The following is an 18,441-nucleotide window of genomic DNA, read 5'->3' as shown; positions in this document are numbered from 1 at the left end:
TTAGCAGAATATAAATTTGAATTACACTCTGAAAATTATAGTGTGAGATAGTCATGTTTTTCACTTTTGAGTAAGATAATTTTGCTACATACAAATTTAAATTTTAAGTAGGCTTTCTTGTGATGCTACGATAAAGGTATATTTAGTTAGGTGAGCCTAATCATTTGTTCTCTTGTTACAATTGAAAGCTTGTTCTTTCCTAAAGCAGGTCTAGTTGAATGACTGTATTAATAATTCTCATTGTTTCAGGTAGTCCAGCAGCCTTCAGGAGGCCTTGCAAAACAAGTGACCACACTTTCCCATTCCTCAGCATTGACCATCCAGAAATCTGGACAGAAGATGACAGTGGGCACTGCAGTACCTACCAGTCAGTTTCCTCAAGGTAGACTCTGGCTCGTCCCTTGGGTTTGGAACATGATGGGTTTCCGTACTTTTCTTTTGCACTGTTAAGAGAAGAGAGATTTCTTTTAAGTTGAGACCTGTGAGAGAAGACTGAAAGATAACTTTATTATATTCTTTGTACATAGCCACTTTTTAAGGGTGTATGTTGTTTTAGATTAAAGAAGCACCACTCATGGTGTTTTGTAACTAGATAAAACAATCTACTAGTAAATAAAGTACTTTTTTTAACTTATAAAATTTGCTATTGTCTTATTTCTTTTTAAAATGTGCTTCTTTCCCTACGTTTGGAAGTCAGTCTTACAAATAAAAGAGGTTTTATGTATTTTTAAAATCTACCAATATAAAGGATATATTATTAACATGTTTCTGTCACCTTTTCTGCATAATATTTTTATAATGCTGGTAATTCTCTAGCTGATTTCAGGACCATATAAAAAGAAATGGGAGAGGTCTTAATTTTATGATTTCTTGTGCAGGGAATAAATTCATTGTCATGTTTGAATTTAAACATAGTTCTAGGGCAGCTTGAAATTTTCTTTGATTATTCTATATGCATTAAAAATAACTTGTCCTGAATTTTTCCTAATGTAGTGTGATTGCTTTTTTAAAATTTTACCTTTTCTTTCTTCTTTTGATTTTATAGCTTCCATTCTAAAGCAAATTACCCTGCCAGGAAATAAAGTTCTGTCACTTCAGTCATCTATTCAGAAAAGCAAAATAAAAGAGAATGGAACAGCATCCTTCAGGTAAAGAAATTAAATAGTTAAAACTTGGTCTGGTTTAAGAAATTAATATTTTTTAAAAAACAGGAAAGGGATGACAGAATAATACTTATATAAACTAAATTTAATGATGCCTTTTTAAAAAGCTAACAGTACTTTATTGAGTGTAATTTATAAGCAGTAAAGTGCACAAATCTTAAATGTAGAGCTCAATGAATTTTGACGAACATATGCCTGGGTAATCATAATTCAGACCAAGATGCTGAACATATCCATCATCTCTATGCTCCTTTCATATCAATGACTTCCAACCCTTGCCTTTGGCAGCCACTGTTCTTATGTCCATCACCATAGATCATTTTTGTCCATTCTTGAACTTTACATAAATGGAAAATTACATTATCTACTCTTTTGCATTTGACTTTTTTCACTCAGCATTTTTTTGAGATTTATCTACATCATTTTGATTATTAGAAGATTGTTCTTTTGTACTGGTGAGCAGCATTCATTGTCTGAATGTAAATTTGTTTATCCGTTTTCCTGTTGATGGACATTAGGATGTTCCCAGTTTTTTAATGATTCTATATAAAGTTGCTATAAACATTTACATACAGATTTTTATGTGAACATAGGTTTGATTTCTCTGTAGTAAATATCTAAGAGTATTATTGCTGGGTCATTAGGTAAGTATGTGTTTTACTATTTAAGAAACTACCAAAGTTGTTTACTTTGTTTACTTTGCATTCCCACCAGCAGTGACGAGAGTTCCAGTTGCACTCCAACTCTGTCAGTACTTGTTATTGCCAATTCTTTTGATTTTTACTATTCCAATAAGTGTATAGTGGTTGTTATTATTGTCATTTTAATTTGCACTTTCCTAGTGACTTAAGATGTTGAGCATCTGTTCTTATGCTTATTTGCTATCCTTATACTATCTTCTTTGGTGAAGTGTGTATTCAGATCTTTTGCCCATTTTTCCTTTGAATTGTTTTTTTTCTTATGATTGAGTTTTTAGAGTTCATTATATATTCAAGATCCAAGTCCTTTGTCACATAGTGATTAGGAAGTATTTTCTTTGTGGTGTGTTTTATTCTTTTACCAGTGTCTTTCACAGAGCAAAAGTTTTTAATTTTGCTGAAGTCTAAATTCATTAGTTTTTTTCTCTTATAGGTTATGCTTTTCATGTTTTGTCTAAGAAATGTTTGTGTAACCCAAGGTTTCAAAGATTTTCTTCTATGCTTTGTTCTAGAAGTTTTACAGTCTTATGTTTGTCCTTGGATTGATATTCTTTAATTTCTACCAGTTGATTACTTAAAAATCAGTGTGTGGATATTCTATTTTCTTTTTTCTCTATCTTCTCCCATTTTTAGTTGCATTATTTGTCACAATATATAAATATTTGTACATTAGTCCTCCTTCCTCATCCCCACCTATATTTTAGTTGTAGTTCTACTTTTATATTAAAATGCTCACCTTCAGTCTGTTCTCTGAAGTTTTCCTAGTCATCTCTTGTTTGGATGAAATTAATTGAATGTAGTCCATACTTTGATCTACCAGGACAACCATTATTTCATCCTTATGCCTGCCACTAGTTCTCTGGTCTCTCTTCTGCAGTTTTTATTCAGTCTTCTTTTACCCAAAGCCTTTGAGGTGGGGGTGAGTGGGTTGGGAAATTGGTCGCAGTAGCACAAGAAAGTATGCACTGGGAATTGTTTTCCTTTTTCACTTATTCTTGTTTTGAAGTTTGGGTATTTTTTGTCTTCAAGTTATGCTGAGGCTGTGGTTTTTGTTGTTCTGTATTGTTTTGGGGAGTAAATGTTGGAAGATGGTGACCTAGGAAGTCATCGTTGTCTTCCAGTGCAGTGAGTTTTGACAAAAGGCTAAATTCATGTACCCAGTACCTCAGTCAAGATACATAGAATACTTTCAATACCTCAGAAGCCTCCTTTGTGAGACTTCCCAGCCAGTCCCCCTATTATACCTTAGGCAGCCACTGATTGGCTTCTTATCATTGTAGATTTGTCTTTCCTGGGGTTTCAAAGCAATAGAATCATATAATTTGTATTCTTATGTTTGGTTTCCTTTGCTCAGCATAATGTGTTTGATATACATGCAGTGTTGTTGCATGTATTAGTAATTTGTTGCTTTTCATTGCTGAGTAGTATTCCACTGTATGGGTCTACTGCATTTGTTTGTACTGAATTGTCTCTTTATCCATTGGTGGACATGTGGGTTGTTTCCAGTTTTGGGCTATTATGAATAAAGCTGCTAGGAACACCTGTATCCAAGTCTTTGTATGGACATAAGTTTTCCCTTTACTTACATAAAGATATGAATGAAAATGCTGAATCATTTAGTAGGTGTATGTTTAACTTTATAAGAAGCTGCCAAACTGTTTTCCTTTGTGGTTGTACCATTTACAGTCCTACCCGCAAAGTATGAGAATTTGTTCCATATCCTTGCTAACAATTGATAAACTGCAGTTTTAAAAGTTTTAACCATTGTAGTTGGTATTTAGCTGTACCCTCATTCTTCAGTATCTGCGGTGGGATTGGTTTTAGGACCCATTGCAGATGCTCAAGTTCTATAGTCTGCCCAGCATATCTGTGGTTCTGCATCCTCGGATTCAACCAGCTCCAGATCATCTACTACTGTGTGTATTTACTGAAAAAAATCTGTGTATGAGTGGACCCGTGCAGTTCAAACCCATGTTGATCAAGATGCTGAGTGTATTTTCATGTCCTTATTGGCCATTTGTGTAGCTCCTTTTGTGAAATGTCTGTTCAAATATTTTGCCCATTTTTAAATTGAGTGATTTTGTCATGCACTTTTTCTTCACCTATTTAAGATGGTCATTCATTTTTTAAATAATACAATGTATTCTGAATTACACCGATTTTTAAAAAAATAATTTGAATGTTAGTATTCCTGAAGTATTATTATCCTTTTTATATATTGCTGCATTTGATTTGATTAATATTTTAAGGGTTTTATATGTATGTTCTTTAGGGATACTGGTGTATAGTTTTCTGTTCTTATGGTGTCTTTGCCAGATTTCGGTATGTGGTTATGCTGGTCTCAAAAATGTGTTGTATGATGTTTTTCCCTCTCCTTTATTTTAAACCTTTGAGTAGAAATTATTTCTTCCTTAAATATACGAATGAATTTACCCTTGAAACTAAATAGGTCTTTTGTTTTCTTTGGGGGGAAGGTTTTGGGTTTTTTTGTTTTTTTATTTATTTGTTTGCTCTGGGTCTTAGTTGTGGCAGGTGGGCTCCTTAGTTGTGGCTTGTGGGCTCCTTAGTTGAGTCATGCAAACTCTTAGTTGCGGCATGCATGTGGGATCTAGTTCCCCGACCAGGGATCGAACCCAGGCCCTGTGCATTGGGAGCATGGAGTGTTATCCACTGCACCACCAGGGAAGTCCCCCGGGGGAAGGTTTTGATAAGAAAGTTTCATCTATAAATGATTTTCTCTGTCATCTTAATGTCAATTTCAGAAAGTTGCATTTTTTAAGGTTTTTGTACATTTCATCTTACTTTTAAATTTGTTGAAATGAAACTGTGCTACTACTTTTTCTTTTAATATTTGTAGATTCTTTAGGGAAACATAGTATCATGCTTTTTTTTTTTTAAAGGATTTTGTGTATTTTATCTTAGTTGTTGACTTTTTCGGGCATATAGCTGTTTATTTTATTCCCTTATCCTTTTAATATCTGTAAGATTTGTAGTAATACTCTCTCTTTTCATTGATATGTTTCTTTCAGTTTTGTTTAGTGTTTTTAGAAAGTTAACTTTTGATTTTACTTTTTTTTTTAATTAATTTATTTTGGCTGCACTGGGTCTTTGTTGCTGCACACAGGCTTTCTCTAGTTGCGGCACGCAGGGACTACTCTTTGTTGGGGTGCACAGGCTTCTCATTGCGGTGGCTTCTCTTGTTGTGGAGCACAGGCTCTAAGCACATGGGCTTCAGTAGTTGTGGCACGTGGGCTCAGTAGTTGTGGCACCCAGGCTCTAGAGCACAGGCTCAGTAGTTGTGGTGCACAGGCTTAGTTGCTCACCGGCATGTGGATCTTCCCTGACCAGGGCTTGAACCCGTGTCCCCTGCATTGGCAGGTGGATTCTTAACCACTGTGCCACCAGGGAAGCCCGATTTTATTGTTTTTATCTGTTCATCTTCTGTCTATTTTATTGACTTATGAAAAATATTCCTTTCTTTTCCTTATGTTGGGTTTTAGTTGCTTCTCATTTAAAACTATAAACCCCCTAAGTACTGAGTTAGCATCCAGCCAATTATAGTGTTTCATTTTCATTTTTATTCATGTCAAAATATTTTCTCCTTTTCCTTTTATTTAATAGTACAAATACTTGGGGCTTCTCTAGAGATTTTATTCGTTTTTTTCTAACGTAATTTTGTCCTGATCAGAGAATATACACTGTAAAATATCAATCTTACTAAATTTGAGACTCTTTATTGTGGTCAAACTTGATGAATATCTCATATGCCCTTGGAAAAAATGTATTACTCAGTTTGGGGGAGTAGTTTTTTGTATGTGCCATTCTGGTGAAGGTAGCTAGTAGTGTTTATATCTATTTCCTGGCTTTCTTTTTTTGGACTAGTTCCATCAGTTACTGAGAGTGGGTATTAAATCTCCAACTATGCTTATAGTTTTATTTTTTCCTTTAGTTCTGCCAGTTTTTACATTAATTATTTGAAGCTCTGTTATTAGGTATACACATATTTATAATTGTTATGTTTTTCTAATAAATTGGCCCTTTTATCATAATTACATGTCCTTTTTTATTATTTTTTAAATTTTTATTTATTTATTTTATTATTATTTAAAAAAAATTTTTGACCATGCTGCGTGGCATGTAGGATCTTAGCTCCCGGACCAGGGATGAAACCCGGGCCCCCTGCAGTGGAAGCACAGAGTCTTAACCACTGGACCACCAGGGAAGTCCCCACATGTCCTTCTTTATTTGAAAATATTTCTTGTATTGCTGTGTATTTTATCTGCTGAATATAATATACTCCAGTGTGTTCACTGGAGTAACACTTTTAATTTCCTTCAAGAACTTTTCCTTTGCATTCACAACTTGACTAACTGGCACAAGAGGCCTAGCTTTCGGCCTATCTTGGCTTTCTGCAGGCCTTCCTCATTAATCTTCATCATTTCTAGCTTTTGATTTAAAGTGAGAGATGAGTAACTCTTCCTTTCACTTGAACACTTAGGAGGCATTGTTGGGTTATTACCTGGCCTAATTTCAATATTGTCATGTCTCAGGGAATAGGGAGGCCTGAGGAGAGGGAGAGAGACTGTGGAATGGCTGGTTGGTAGAGCAGTCAGAACACACACAACATTTACCTATTAAGTTGGCAATCTTGTATGGGCATGGTTTGTGGTGACCCAAAACGATTACAATAGTAACATCAAAGATCACTGATCACAGATCACCATAACAAATAAAATAATAATGAAAAAGTTTGAAATATTGCAGGAACTGACAAAATGTGACGAAGAGTCACAAAATGAGCAAATGCTATTGGAAAACTGGCGCTGGTAGACTTGCTTGACCACCGGGTTGCCACAGACCTTCAATTTGTAAAAAAACACATTATCTCGAAGCACAATAAAGTGAAGTGCAATAAAAGGAGGTATGCCTGTATAGGCACGGTCTTTTCTGGGCTTATCTATTCTGTTAATCTTTTTTTTAAATATCTGTTTTATCTTACTGTTTAATTTATTTCCAATAGCATACTGCTCAATTTACTATAACTTCAAAATAAATTTTACCTCTGTTAAGGCATGTCTCCTACCTATCCCTCTTTATTTTTTTATTTCCTCTCCTTCCTCTACTTTTACACCCTCCTTCCTCCACTTTCATACCCGCTTCCCCTGCTCTTCTTGATTTTTTTTTTGCCATTCTTGGGATTTTGCTGTTCATATAAATTTAAGCATCAGTTTAAATTCCACAAAAAACCTGCTAGAATTTGACCAACATGGCCTTGAGCCTATAGGTCCATTGTCCTTCAGCTGATTTCTTTATAATTTTGAACCTTCTATCTATGAACATGATTTATGTCTCCATTTATGCATGCTTTCTTTAACATCTTTCAGTAAAGTGATATAATTTTATCTATACAGGTTGTACACCATTTGTTTTGTTTATCTGTTAGGTTTATTCCTAGGCACCTTTTTGTTGCTATTATAGGTAAAATTTTTGGTAATTGCCTTTTCTGTTCCTAGTATATAGAAATGTAGGTTGCTTTTTATTTATTTATTTATTTATATTTATTTTTGGCCACGCCGCGCAGCTTGTGGGATCTTAGTTCCCCAACCAGGGATTGAACCTGGGCCCACAGCAGTGAAAGCCCACGTCTTAACCACTGGACCACCAGGGAATTCCCTAGGTTGCTTTTTTTAAAAAAATTATATGCCAACCCCCTTGTTAAGTTCTTATTTCTGATAATTTTTAAATTAGGTTGTTTATGTAGACAGTGATGTCAGGAGTGAGATTAGAATTATAGGTTGGCTTTTCTTTTTTTGCTTCCAGCACTTTAATAATGCCATTTCATTCTTTTCTGGTATGTATGCATGTGTTCACTTTCAAAGATAAAGCCTACAAGGAAAGGTCACCCCAAGCAAAGGAAACATCAACACAATTGGAATGCCACTGACTTCAAACATTGGGTGATCAAATATTCAGTATTAAAAACTCTCATAGGGCTTCCCTGGTGGCGCAGTGGTTGAGAGCCCGCCTGCTGATGCAGGGGATGTGGGTTCATGCCCCGACCCGGGAAGATCCCACATGCCATGGAGCGGCCGGGCCCATGAGCCATGGCCGCTGAGCCTGCACGTACGGAGCCTGTGCTCCGCAACGGGAGAGGCCACAGCAGTGAGAGGCCCGCATACCGCAAAAAAAATAAACTCTTATAAAATGGTTAAAAATAAAATGTGGAATCACAAAAAATGAGCAAGTAACAATTATCTATTAAAAAATGAATACAAAGATTTGATAAAGAACCAAATAGGACATTTAGAAGTGAAAAATGTAATTGTTGAATTTAAAACCTCAGTGGATGGGTAAATCAGATTAAATCTGGTGACCCAAATTGAGTTTGCTTTACTCCAAAGAAGATTTGTGACTGTGTCCCATAGGAACCAGGGATGACTATTGACTTGGGACCACGTTAGTACCTGTTCTAGAGAACCTGACTTAAGAGTTTCTCCACTTTAACAGAGGCCTGAAAACTAGTGCTAGCCACAGGCATTTGCCCCTGAGGCAGTTCTACTTTTAGAATGTGCTCAGTGCTTATTTTTACTGACACCTTTTTGACAACTTCTGTGCATCCAACACTGGAATGAAAATAAGCTGGTCTAAATTAGAAGAATGTCATGTAATTTCTCATGGGTAAATCTAGTCCAGTTAACGCCTGAAGCAAAAGTGTCACCATTAGTATTTTCTTTAGGTAGTTTTTAGCTTACTACTTTTGCTCATTTAGCTATTGAGTGCTTATTGCTTTCTAGACTTGTATATTGGAAAATAGTTTTTGTTTTTTTTTCCTGGCCGCGCTGTGTGGCTTGTGGGATCTTATTTCCCCAACCAGGGATTGAACCCGGGCCCTCAGAAGTGAAAACACAAAGTCCTAACCACTGGACCGCCAGGGAATTCCTGAGAGTAGATCTTCATTGTGTATGTTATAAATATTTTTCTCCCAATCTTTTGTTTAACTTGTAATTTTGTTTTTAGTGTCTTTTGTTATTTGAAGATTTTAAATCACAGTATTAACTTTATTAGTCTCTTCCTTTATAGCTTTTGACTTTTGCATTATTTTAAAAAATCTTTCCCTATCCTTAGCTCATAATGATGTGCTCCTATATTTTCTTCCAAGTTATCTATACACACCTCATATATGCAATAGACCTTTACAAAATCTTCAGTAATTCTTGATTCTATCTTTGTAAATAGCTTAAACAGAAATTACCTTTTCCCAGTTGGGTTGCTCATCTTAACAACAGTTACTTTTCCTTACTTTTCTGATTTGAAATGCTACTTTACCTTTTAGTAAATTCTCAGTTATACAAGGGTACATTTCTAGATTTTCATTTTAGTGCTGTTTTTGTTTTATTTCTGTGTTAATATTTTTGCATTTTCAGTTATCTTTCATTATATGTTTTTATATCTGTTTAGATAAATCCTCTCTCTTTATTCCTTTTTCAGTCATATCTGCTGTCTTGAGGCACTATCTAAAGTTACCCTATTCATTTATTTACCCTTCTTTATGCTCCCCACTCCTTTTTAAATCTCTGAGAGTTTACAATAACTTTACCATTGTATATCTAACATTTAGAACAATGCCTGTTCATAATAAGCATTCAGAAATTTGTTGAAATAATGAATTTTGAAAAAGAGAATAGGATTATCTATAATCTTAGATATACTCTATTTTTAAGATATATTTTATTTTTGCACAAAGATACACTTTTCATTTTTGTATAATATGTTCTAGTTATTTGGGTTATATGTGGTTTTATGCATATCTTTTTATAGTAATGTCTTTCAGTTTTCTTTCTTGGATACTTAGTATCACTTCAGTTATTGTTAAAATGAAGCTTAAAATAGACCCTTAATATTGACTCTTGTTAAATAAGAGGAGGTAATAGTGTATGGCATTAGATCCTGTCTTAACTGGATGAGGTTTAATAACATAGAGTGATATCTGCCTGTATTTTCATAACTACGTGTTTAACTGAAAAGAAAATTTTTGTGACTTTTTCCCAGTGGTAAATCATATTTTCTGTTGTGCTTGTCAGTACATCTGGGATGAATAAGGGAAGCTATATAGTGTTTAAACACCAGAGGGTGCCAGAGATTTGTGTTTTATTCTTCGTACTTCAGAATCAGAAGTGATAAATATTACAGTACCTGTGCATGTCTGTAGAGTTAACTCTATTTAAACAGACTGGTTATTTGATGATAATAAGGAATTATTGTTGATTTTTTGAAGAGGTGATAATGCCTGGTTAAGGTCTTCGTTTAGAGTCCTTATATTTTAGAGAGAAATTATAAAATATTTATGGATGAATAATATATATATGTATATTAATATATACTTACATAACTTAGAAGGTATTTTACCAGCTAGGAATTAAGAGGTTTTTTTTAAAATTTGCTTTAAAAGACACTTAGAAAATAATATAGGACAAGGTTACATGCTATTTGCACAGATAATATTATTCCACCAACTTTAATGTCCCATTTTTTCATATTGCAGGAATCAGATTCTCTAGTGTAGATTAAACATGTGCTCTGCCTTGCTTCATATGTAATTAATTGTTTCATTATGTATTTATTAAGAGTCTGTCCTTATATATACAAGTGTATCAGTGATATATACTTGTTATATAGAGTATGACATAATATAGATGATTAATCATTCAAGTAAGGACTTAAAGAGAGAGAAAACAGTCTCTGGTGACAAAATCTTGGAAAGTCAGGAGACGGAAGAAACATCCTTCTGAGCTGTGCCCAGATAAACTCTAAATCTAGGGTTAAAATTCAACAACAAAAAAATCTTCTTGAAGGAGTTGCTTTATGCTAAATCTTGTTAGAAATTAGGTTCTTAAACATTCCTCACAGCGAAATTACATGAATGAAGACTTAGAGATGAGATTGTGAAGTCTTTCATAGTTTTTAGGCAGATTTTTTCATAGTAAAATGCGATTTAGGAAAAATTATCTTTGTGCTTACATGCTGAATGAACTGCAAAGGAATATACTCGTAAGTAGTTCCTACAATCACTGAAGTTTGAGAAATACTGCAATATCCTATACTGTGTTTGAGTTAAAAAGAGGAAAGGGAATTTCCCATGAGGAAAGATACCTTTAAAAAAGTCATAGAAGGAAGAAAGCAGCGTTTGTAAGCTGGCTGTGGTAACGTAGCGAGGTTATGCCCAAGGATGGTGAAAAAAGAATATTGAAGGTAACGTTATTTAACCAGGGATTAGTAACCTAAAGGAAGAACTTGATCTTAAAATAAAAATTTTTTGTTTATACCTTTTAAGCAAATTATTTATTTATTTGACTAGATAATACATACATTTTGTATAGCATTCGAAAGGAACAAAAGGATATACAGTGGGAAAAAAATAAGGTTCTCTCATTTTCCCTCTGCTACCCAGGTTCTCAGCCTAGAGCCAACCACTGTTATCAATTTCTTGCATATCTCTCTAGATAGAATCTTTTCAACATAGATGGCAGTATACAATATATGATGTTTTATTGGGTTGGCCAGAAAGTTTGTTCGGGTTTTTCCGTAAGATGTAATGGAAAAACCCAAATGAACTTTTTGGCCAACCCATTTTGATATTTACAACTTAGTAGTAATAAATCTTGCAGATTATTCTATATCAGTATATAATCATTGTGATTTGATGTTTTAAACAAAGTTACATAATGATATTTAGGTTGTTTCCAGTGTTTTGTACTGAGAAAACAGAGTTGCAATGACTATCGTTTCACATAATTCCTAGAAAGAGCAGTTTATTCATTTTAAATTAGATAATGTCAAATAACCCTCAGTGGAGTTGGCTTAACAAATTATACTCTGAGCAACAAAGCTTAAGGTATCATATTTCCACATGTTCTTGTGAACTTTACCAATCTAACAGAGAAAAATTGTATCTTACATTTTTCTTATGAGTAGGGTAAAACGTCTTATATTTGAGTCATTTAAAATTTTTCATTAACTGAAGATTTCTATGTTTTGTACATTTTTCCATTGGATTTTAGGTCTTTTCCTTAGTTATTGGTAGGAGCTCTTTATATATTAAAGGGACTCCTTTTTTCATGATATGATTGCTTCCTTCAATCCTCAGTCTCAGATGTGGGGATTGTTATTGTCTCCATTTTACTGATGATGCAGGCCTAGAGAGGTTAATTAATTTGCTTTATTTCATATAGACAGTAAGTGGCAGAGTCAGGATTTCACGGTAGGCAGTTTGACTCATCTTTTTTACCCACCATTCTTCTACTTCCCAATACATTGTCACAGATAAACAGCATGCTGTTCTGAGCACATACAAATTCCTCAAATATTTAAGTACCATTTATGACTACTCTGCTAGAAACGATAGGTGATGAGAGTGATTAATATGATCAATAAAATTAGTCTGGTTGAAGTATAAGGCAAATAGTTGACTATTGGAAGACAGAGTAAGACCTACCATAACAGAGACAAAATGTACCCTTGGAAGTTCAAAAGATGTAGCAATTGGACAGATGCTTTAAAAGTATAAAGATAAGTTAAACCAACATTTCCAAAGTAGGCATTTGAAGTAGGTCTGCAATATAGATAAGGCACTGACAGCTGAAAGATAATAAAGCAAGAGGAGCTAAAGACTAGAACAGGAAAGCCAGAATCAGTAGGAGCTATTTTATGGTGAGGAATGGGAGGTAAGAGTGCTAAGTTAACGTCATTACTTGGAAGGCCTTGAATATCAGGTTGAGCTCATAGGATCATGAAATGTTTGTTTTTTGTTTTTTGTTTTTTTTGCAGTACGCGGGCCTCTCACTGTTGTGGCTTCTCCCATAGCGGAGCACAGGCTCTGGACGCGCAGGCTCAGCGGCCATGGGTCACGGGCCCAGCCGCTCCGCGGCATGTGGGATCTTCCCAGACCAGGGCATGAACCCATGTCCCCCGCATCAGCAGGCGGACTCTCAACCACTGCGCCACCAGGGAAGCCCCATGAAATGTTTTTGAATAGGAAAGTAATGTGATTTTCTCTACTGTAGAAAAATTAGTCTGGTGCTATTATAGATCTTAAGAGGGTAGAAGAGATTTAAGAAAGTAGGTACAAGCAATGGTTAACTTTATAAAAAGCTGAAGAATTAGATCAGTTTCAGAAACCAAAATGCAAGGTATTAATGATAATTGGGTAATGCTACTTTAATTTTTGCATATTAACCTATTACTCCCCACAGAATCTTGAGTTGGAAGCCTTTTTCTACTGAGGCACTATTAAATTTCCTTTTTGTATGTCTTTTAAAATGAAACAGGTTATCTTTCACAGCACCTTCATTAAAAGACATACTGCATTAGACCAGAAGACTTGAAGATGCGATTTGGAGGTTCTCACTTTCTTTTCCTTTAAAATTGAGCCAACCCAGAATCACAAATACGCCTCAGCATCAAAGCCTTTATTACTCTTGGCCTATCTTACAATATTTAGCCTTATCAATAATGCTGCTACAACGTTGTGTTGTCTTTGCTTTCCTTTAGTCTGTCTCCTTTCTTAGAGGAAGTTTTAAGTGGTTCGGGTACTGTTTATTGTGGTACCTTTTCCTCTTCCCTCAGTAGGGGTCTTCCTCTATTCCTGCTGCCCTCTGTAACCATAGCAACTGGCAGCTGAAGTAGAGGGAGCTGTGTTCAGCTTGGGGCCAAATTGGGTGGGTGGGTAGGCAAGAACAAATCTTATTGGGTGTTTAGCTCCCTTCTTAGTTCAGAGAAGGGCTGCAAGAAGATTCTAAAAGACATGGGACAGTCTCCTCATTGAACGTTGAGTTCTGTTCAGTTCTAGTACTGTGCATGGTACTGGTAGTAAGGAGGCTTGGTACTGGTCTCTCCAGTCTGTATGTGAGATTTCAGCAGGGGCTATGTGGGACCTCACCTATGGAAGCAGGGTGCAGTTTACAGGGCCTGTGTACCTGGCAAACAGCTGAGACTGTGAACAATCAGTGTTGTGTGCATGTGTGTAAAGGCCATGTGCTGTATACCTTATACAATTCTGATTTTTTTTAAAGGAAAGATGAGACCATATATCTAAACTTCATAATATTTTTCTGTCTCCAGTTTTCTTTCTCTGTTTACTTATATATTATTTTTTAAAATATCACTAACCATTTGATTGGGTAATTGTGTATATACTACAACATTCAAAGGGTAGAAAGGAGTATGATGTGGTGTAAATGAAATCTTCTTCCTATCCATGCTTCCCTGTTTCCCTCTCCAGAGGAGAATTTCTTGTGCATCCAGAGATATGTTATGCCCGTGTGTGTGTGTGTGTGTGTGTGTGTGTGTGTGTATTTTTTTCAAGGTGCAGTCTGTTCTATACCTTGTTATGTTTTGTTTAGTTTTTTTCCCACTTCACAATACACCTTGGCATTTGTTCTGTGTCTGGCCAAAGAGAGCTGCCTCATTCTTTTAAGTGGCTGAGAGTGACCTTAGAAAATACCTAATCTAAGTTATTCATTTTTTAAAGGAAGAAAAATTTGAGTCCTAAAGGTGTTAAGTAACTGGTTGGTATTCTCTTTTGGAGTGACCTGACTTTTCATCGATTTGTGCTTGGCCTTTTTGTTTTAAATAGACTGTTTCTTAGAGTAGTTTTCGGTTCATAGCAAAAAATTGATTTGGACGTTGTAGAAAATGGCAGCACATGCACAGCCTCCCCCATTATCCGCATCCCCCACCAGAGTGGTCTGTTTGTTACAATTGATGAACCTGCGTCGAGACATCATTATCACCCAAAGTTCATAGTTTACCTTACAGTTCACTCGGTGTGTGGTACATTCTGTGGGTTTTGACAAATGTGTAATGACATGTATTGACCATTATAGTATCATACAGATACTATATATTTCACTGTCCTAGAAGTCCTCTGTTTTCTGCACATTCATCCCTCTCTGCTAACCCCTGGCAACCACTGGTCATTTTATTGTCTCCATAATTTGCGTTTTCCAGAATGTCATATAGCTGGAATCATCAGTATGTAGCCTTTTCAGATTGGCTTACTTCACTTAATAATGTACATTTAAGGTTCCTCTAGTCTTTTCATGGTATGATACCATTTCTTTTTAGGACTCAATAATATTCCATTGTTTGGATTTACCACAGTTTATTTATCCAGTCACCTGCTGAATGACATCTTGGTTGTTTCCAAGTTTTGACAATTAAGAGTATATGTGCTATAAACATCCATGCACAGGTTTTTGTGTGGACATAAATTTTCAGCTCCTTTGGGTTAGTACTAAGAAGTTTAACTGCTGTATCATATGGTAAGAGTATGTTTAGTTTTGTAATAAACTGCCAAACTGTCTTTCATAGTAGCTGTACCATTTTACATTCCTACCAGCAATGAATGAGAGTTCCTGTTGCTCCACACCCTCATCAGCATTTGGTGCTGTCGGTGTTCAGGATTTTGGCCATTCTGATAGGCATGTAATGGTATCTCATTGTTTTAATCTGCATTTCCCTGATGACATAGGATGTGGAGCATCTTTTCATGTGCTTGTTTGCCATCTGCACATCTTTTTGGTGAGGTGTCTGTTAGGTCTTTGCCCCATTTTTTAATCTGTTTGTTTTCATATTGTTGAGTTTTAAGAGTTCTTTATATGTTTTGAATAACAGTCCTTTATCAGATATGTCTTTTACAAATATTTTCTCCCATTGTGTGGCTTGTCTTTTCATTTTCTTGATACTTGGGGTTTTTTTTAATATTTTTTACTCAGACCTTTTAAAATACTTTTTTTACTCAGACCTTGGTCCATCTTTAGGTTTATGGTTTCTACTATTCTTATGCTTTAGATTTTATTTATTTTTTTTGACATCTTTATTGGAGTATAATTGCTTTACAATGGTGTGTTAGTTTCTGCTGTATAACAAAGTGAATCAGCTATACATATACATATATCCCCATATCTCCTCCATCTTGCATCTCCCTCCCACCCTCCCTATCCCACCCCTCTAGGTGGTCACAAAGCACTGAGCTGATCTCCCTGTGCTATGCGGCTGCTTCCCACTAGCTATCTGTTTTACATTTGGTAGTGTATATATGTCCATGCCACTCTCTCACTTCATCCCAGCTTACCCTTCCCCCTCCCTATGTCCTCATGTCCATTCTCTACGTCTTACACTTTAGACTTTAAATGTTTAGATGTTTCTGGAATACTTCTTTGTTTTCATAGTTGGTAAATTGATTCTTAGAACCATTTTCATACCATCCCTCTGACAGAACCTCTGTGACATTTGATGAGGTGGAGTCCAACCATTTTCATATAGATTATTATTATTTGTTTTAATATTTATGTATTTGACTGTGCCAGGTCTTAGTTGCAACATGTGGGATCTTCATTGCGGCATGCAGGATCTTTAGTTGTGGCATGTGGGCTCTTTAAGTTGTGGCATGTGGGCTCTAGTTCCCTGACCAGGGTTCAAACCTAGGCCCCCTGCATTGGGAGCACGGAGTCTTATCCACTGGACCACCAGGGAAGTCCCCATACAGTTTATTTATATTGCGTGTTTCATTTGGTTGTTTTGAGATACTAATTAAAATTTTTTTCTTTTCTCCATTACACAGACATACCTTTTAATGTTAGGTCTTTAAATATAGTGTTCAGATTGTGAGACCTTTGTTCTTTCTCTCCACTTGCAACTGCTATGTCCAGCACTTAACTTTCTTTCATTTAGTTTGAATCTCTCATACCTGTGTGAGTAGGGGCTCTTTCCCTGTCACTCCTAACATGCTGCTTTTTAAAGCTGAACACCAGAGGCCTTCGTATCTTGAGCGCTTGACAGTTATACTTTATTTCCCTTTTTTGTGCATAAATGCATTACCACAAGGAGGTTCATAATTTAAATCTGTTGACATGAAACCACATGATATATCTTTTGGCCCATGCAATAAATAGAAACAATATGTTTTTTATATAATCATGTTGTGTAAATTATGTTATGCATTGGTACATGAGTTATGATCAGTAACATGCTTGTTATTACAGGGTGTTAAGAATGCCATAAGGGAATTTTAGGTTTTTGTCTCTCACTTCTCTATCCTGAAACATATATACTCATCTTAGTACTGTAGCCATGTAGCAATTCTGTTAGATAAAAGCAACTATTTAATTTTGCTGGAACAATGCAAGGAGCTCAAACATATTTTGTGTTTTTATATGTATGTCTTTTGCATATGTGTGTATAAAATAATTTTATATTTTAAATATAAGCCCTTTGCAGCCACTTGCTTGAGGAGGTGGTTTAATGAATTCAATTGGTACAGGTGGAGCACACCAAAAGTCTGAAGCGGAAAAACAAAACTACTTTTAGCCATATGGTTTCAGAATAGCTAGTCTAAAAAGCTTCTTCTCAAGGGCTTTTACATGGGTATGGACCTTTCGGGATTGGGGGATTTCTCCTCCTCAGTGGAACAGTGGACTGCACTGGGGATATCTGAGGGGTTTTAAAATCATCTTGGATGAAAACAAAGAAGTCTGTTTTTATTTCATTCTTTCATTACCCGCAATTTGTGGATAACTTAGTATAACTTCCAAATCCCTCTTAGACTATCTTATTTACTAAACTGAGAGTGGGAGAGATGGGCACTAGGAGACAAAAGTTGCTTCTGATTCATCTTTCTGATATTAAATGTACACTAGTGGTTAGAAACACCAGTGAATTTTAAAGGCTGACAGGGAAAGATAGCCATGCTTTACTTTTCTTGCTTGGATAAATTGAGTAAAATAATGTCTTTAGTTATAAGGAGAGATCTATAATTCTTTGCTGTCTTAAATCACTCATTCACATACCACAACCACTGAAAGCTTTCTTTTTTTTTCTATTAGAGATGAAGATGACATCAATGATGTGACTTCCATGGCAGGGGTCAACCTCAGTGAAGAAAATGCCTGCATCTTAGCAACAAACTCTGAATTGGTTGGCACACTTGTTCGGTCATGTAAAGATGAACCGTTTCTTTTCATTGGACCTCTACAAAAGAGAATTTTAGACATTGGTAAGTATGATTATTGACCTGATAGGACTGTCTCTTACAAGGAAAATGTTATCAAAAGAGATAGCCTGGGTTGGTTTTTCTGGGAATTCTGAGGCTTAAAAAAGGCTCTGGAAGTAATCAAGATTTCATGGGTGTTATAGAAAAAAGTATTTTATTTTAAAAGTTATTAATGTAACTTAAATCATGTAACCTATGGTTTCTGGTGTAGATAATAGACGTTAATATTTTATTCATCTTAATGGGAGAATAGATGTGTAAAAAATGAATATATGCTTATGATATACTATTTTTTTCTGTGCTGTTCTTCCTTGGTTGGGCTTTAGGCATGTAACTTATTACAAGTTTGTTTTTATGAAATAAAGAAACAGCCAATGAGAGTTAGTCCCTTTTTCCTCATCTCAACACTGAAATTCAAACCCATCCTTACCGTAAAAGAACTGAACTAGAATATCAGAGTTCTCTCTGGCCAGGAGTAGTTGCTGGGTGGCCTGAAGTATGTGAAAGGAAATGGAAGAGAACATACCAGTTT

At 35.5% G+C, this 18,441-nt stretch overlaps 1 protein-coding gene across 3 annotated transcripts in view; it reads left to right on the top strand.

The window, feature by feature from the left end:
* The window catches only part of TAF4B (TATA-box binding protein associated factor 4b), a 129,982-nt gene that overhangs the window by 32,399 nt on the left and 79,142 nt on the right, over positions 1-18,441 (top strand). For all 3 annotated transcript variants that reach the window (XM_049697674.1, XM_049697673.1, XM_004273733.3), the window contains 3 exons: positions 250-382; positions 1,046-1,148; positions 17,743-17,912. In XM_049697674.1, the coding sequence (XP_049553631.1) occupies positions 250-382; positions 1,046-1,148; positions 17,743-17,912 (406 nt within the window). The remainder of the gene's footprint in view (positions 1-249; positions 383-1,045; positions 1,149-17,742; positions 17,913-18,441) is intronic.

This window comes from Orcinus orca, chromosome 15, assembly GCF_937001465.1.
Source record: "Orcinus orca chromosome 15, mOrcOrc1.1, whole genome shotgun sequence".
In the NCBI taxonomy this organism is placed as follows: domain Eukaryota; kingdom Metazoa; phylum Chordata; class Mammalia; order Artiodactyla; family Delphinidae; genus Orcinus; species Orcinus orca.
Note: the sequence above shows the minus strand (reverse complement) of the source record. Positions and strands in the feature narration are given on the sequence as shown.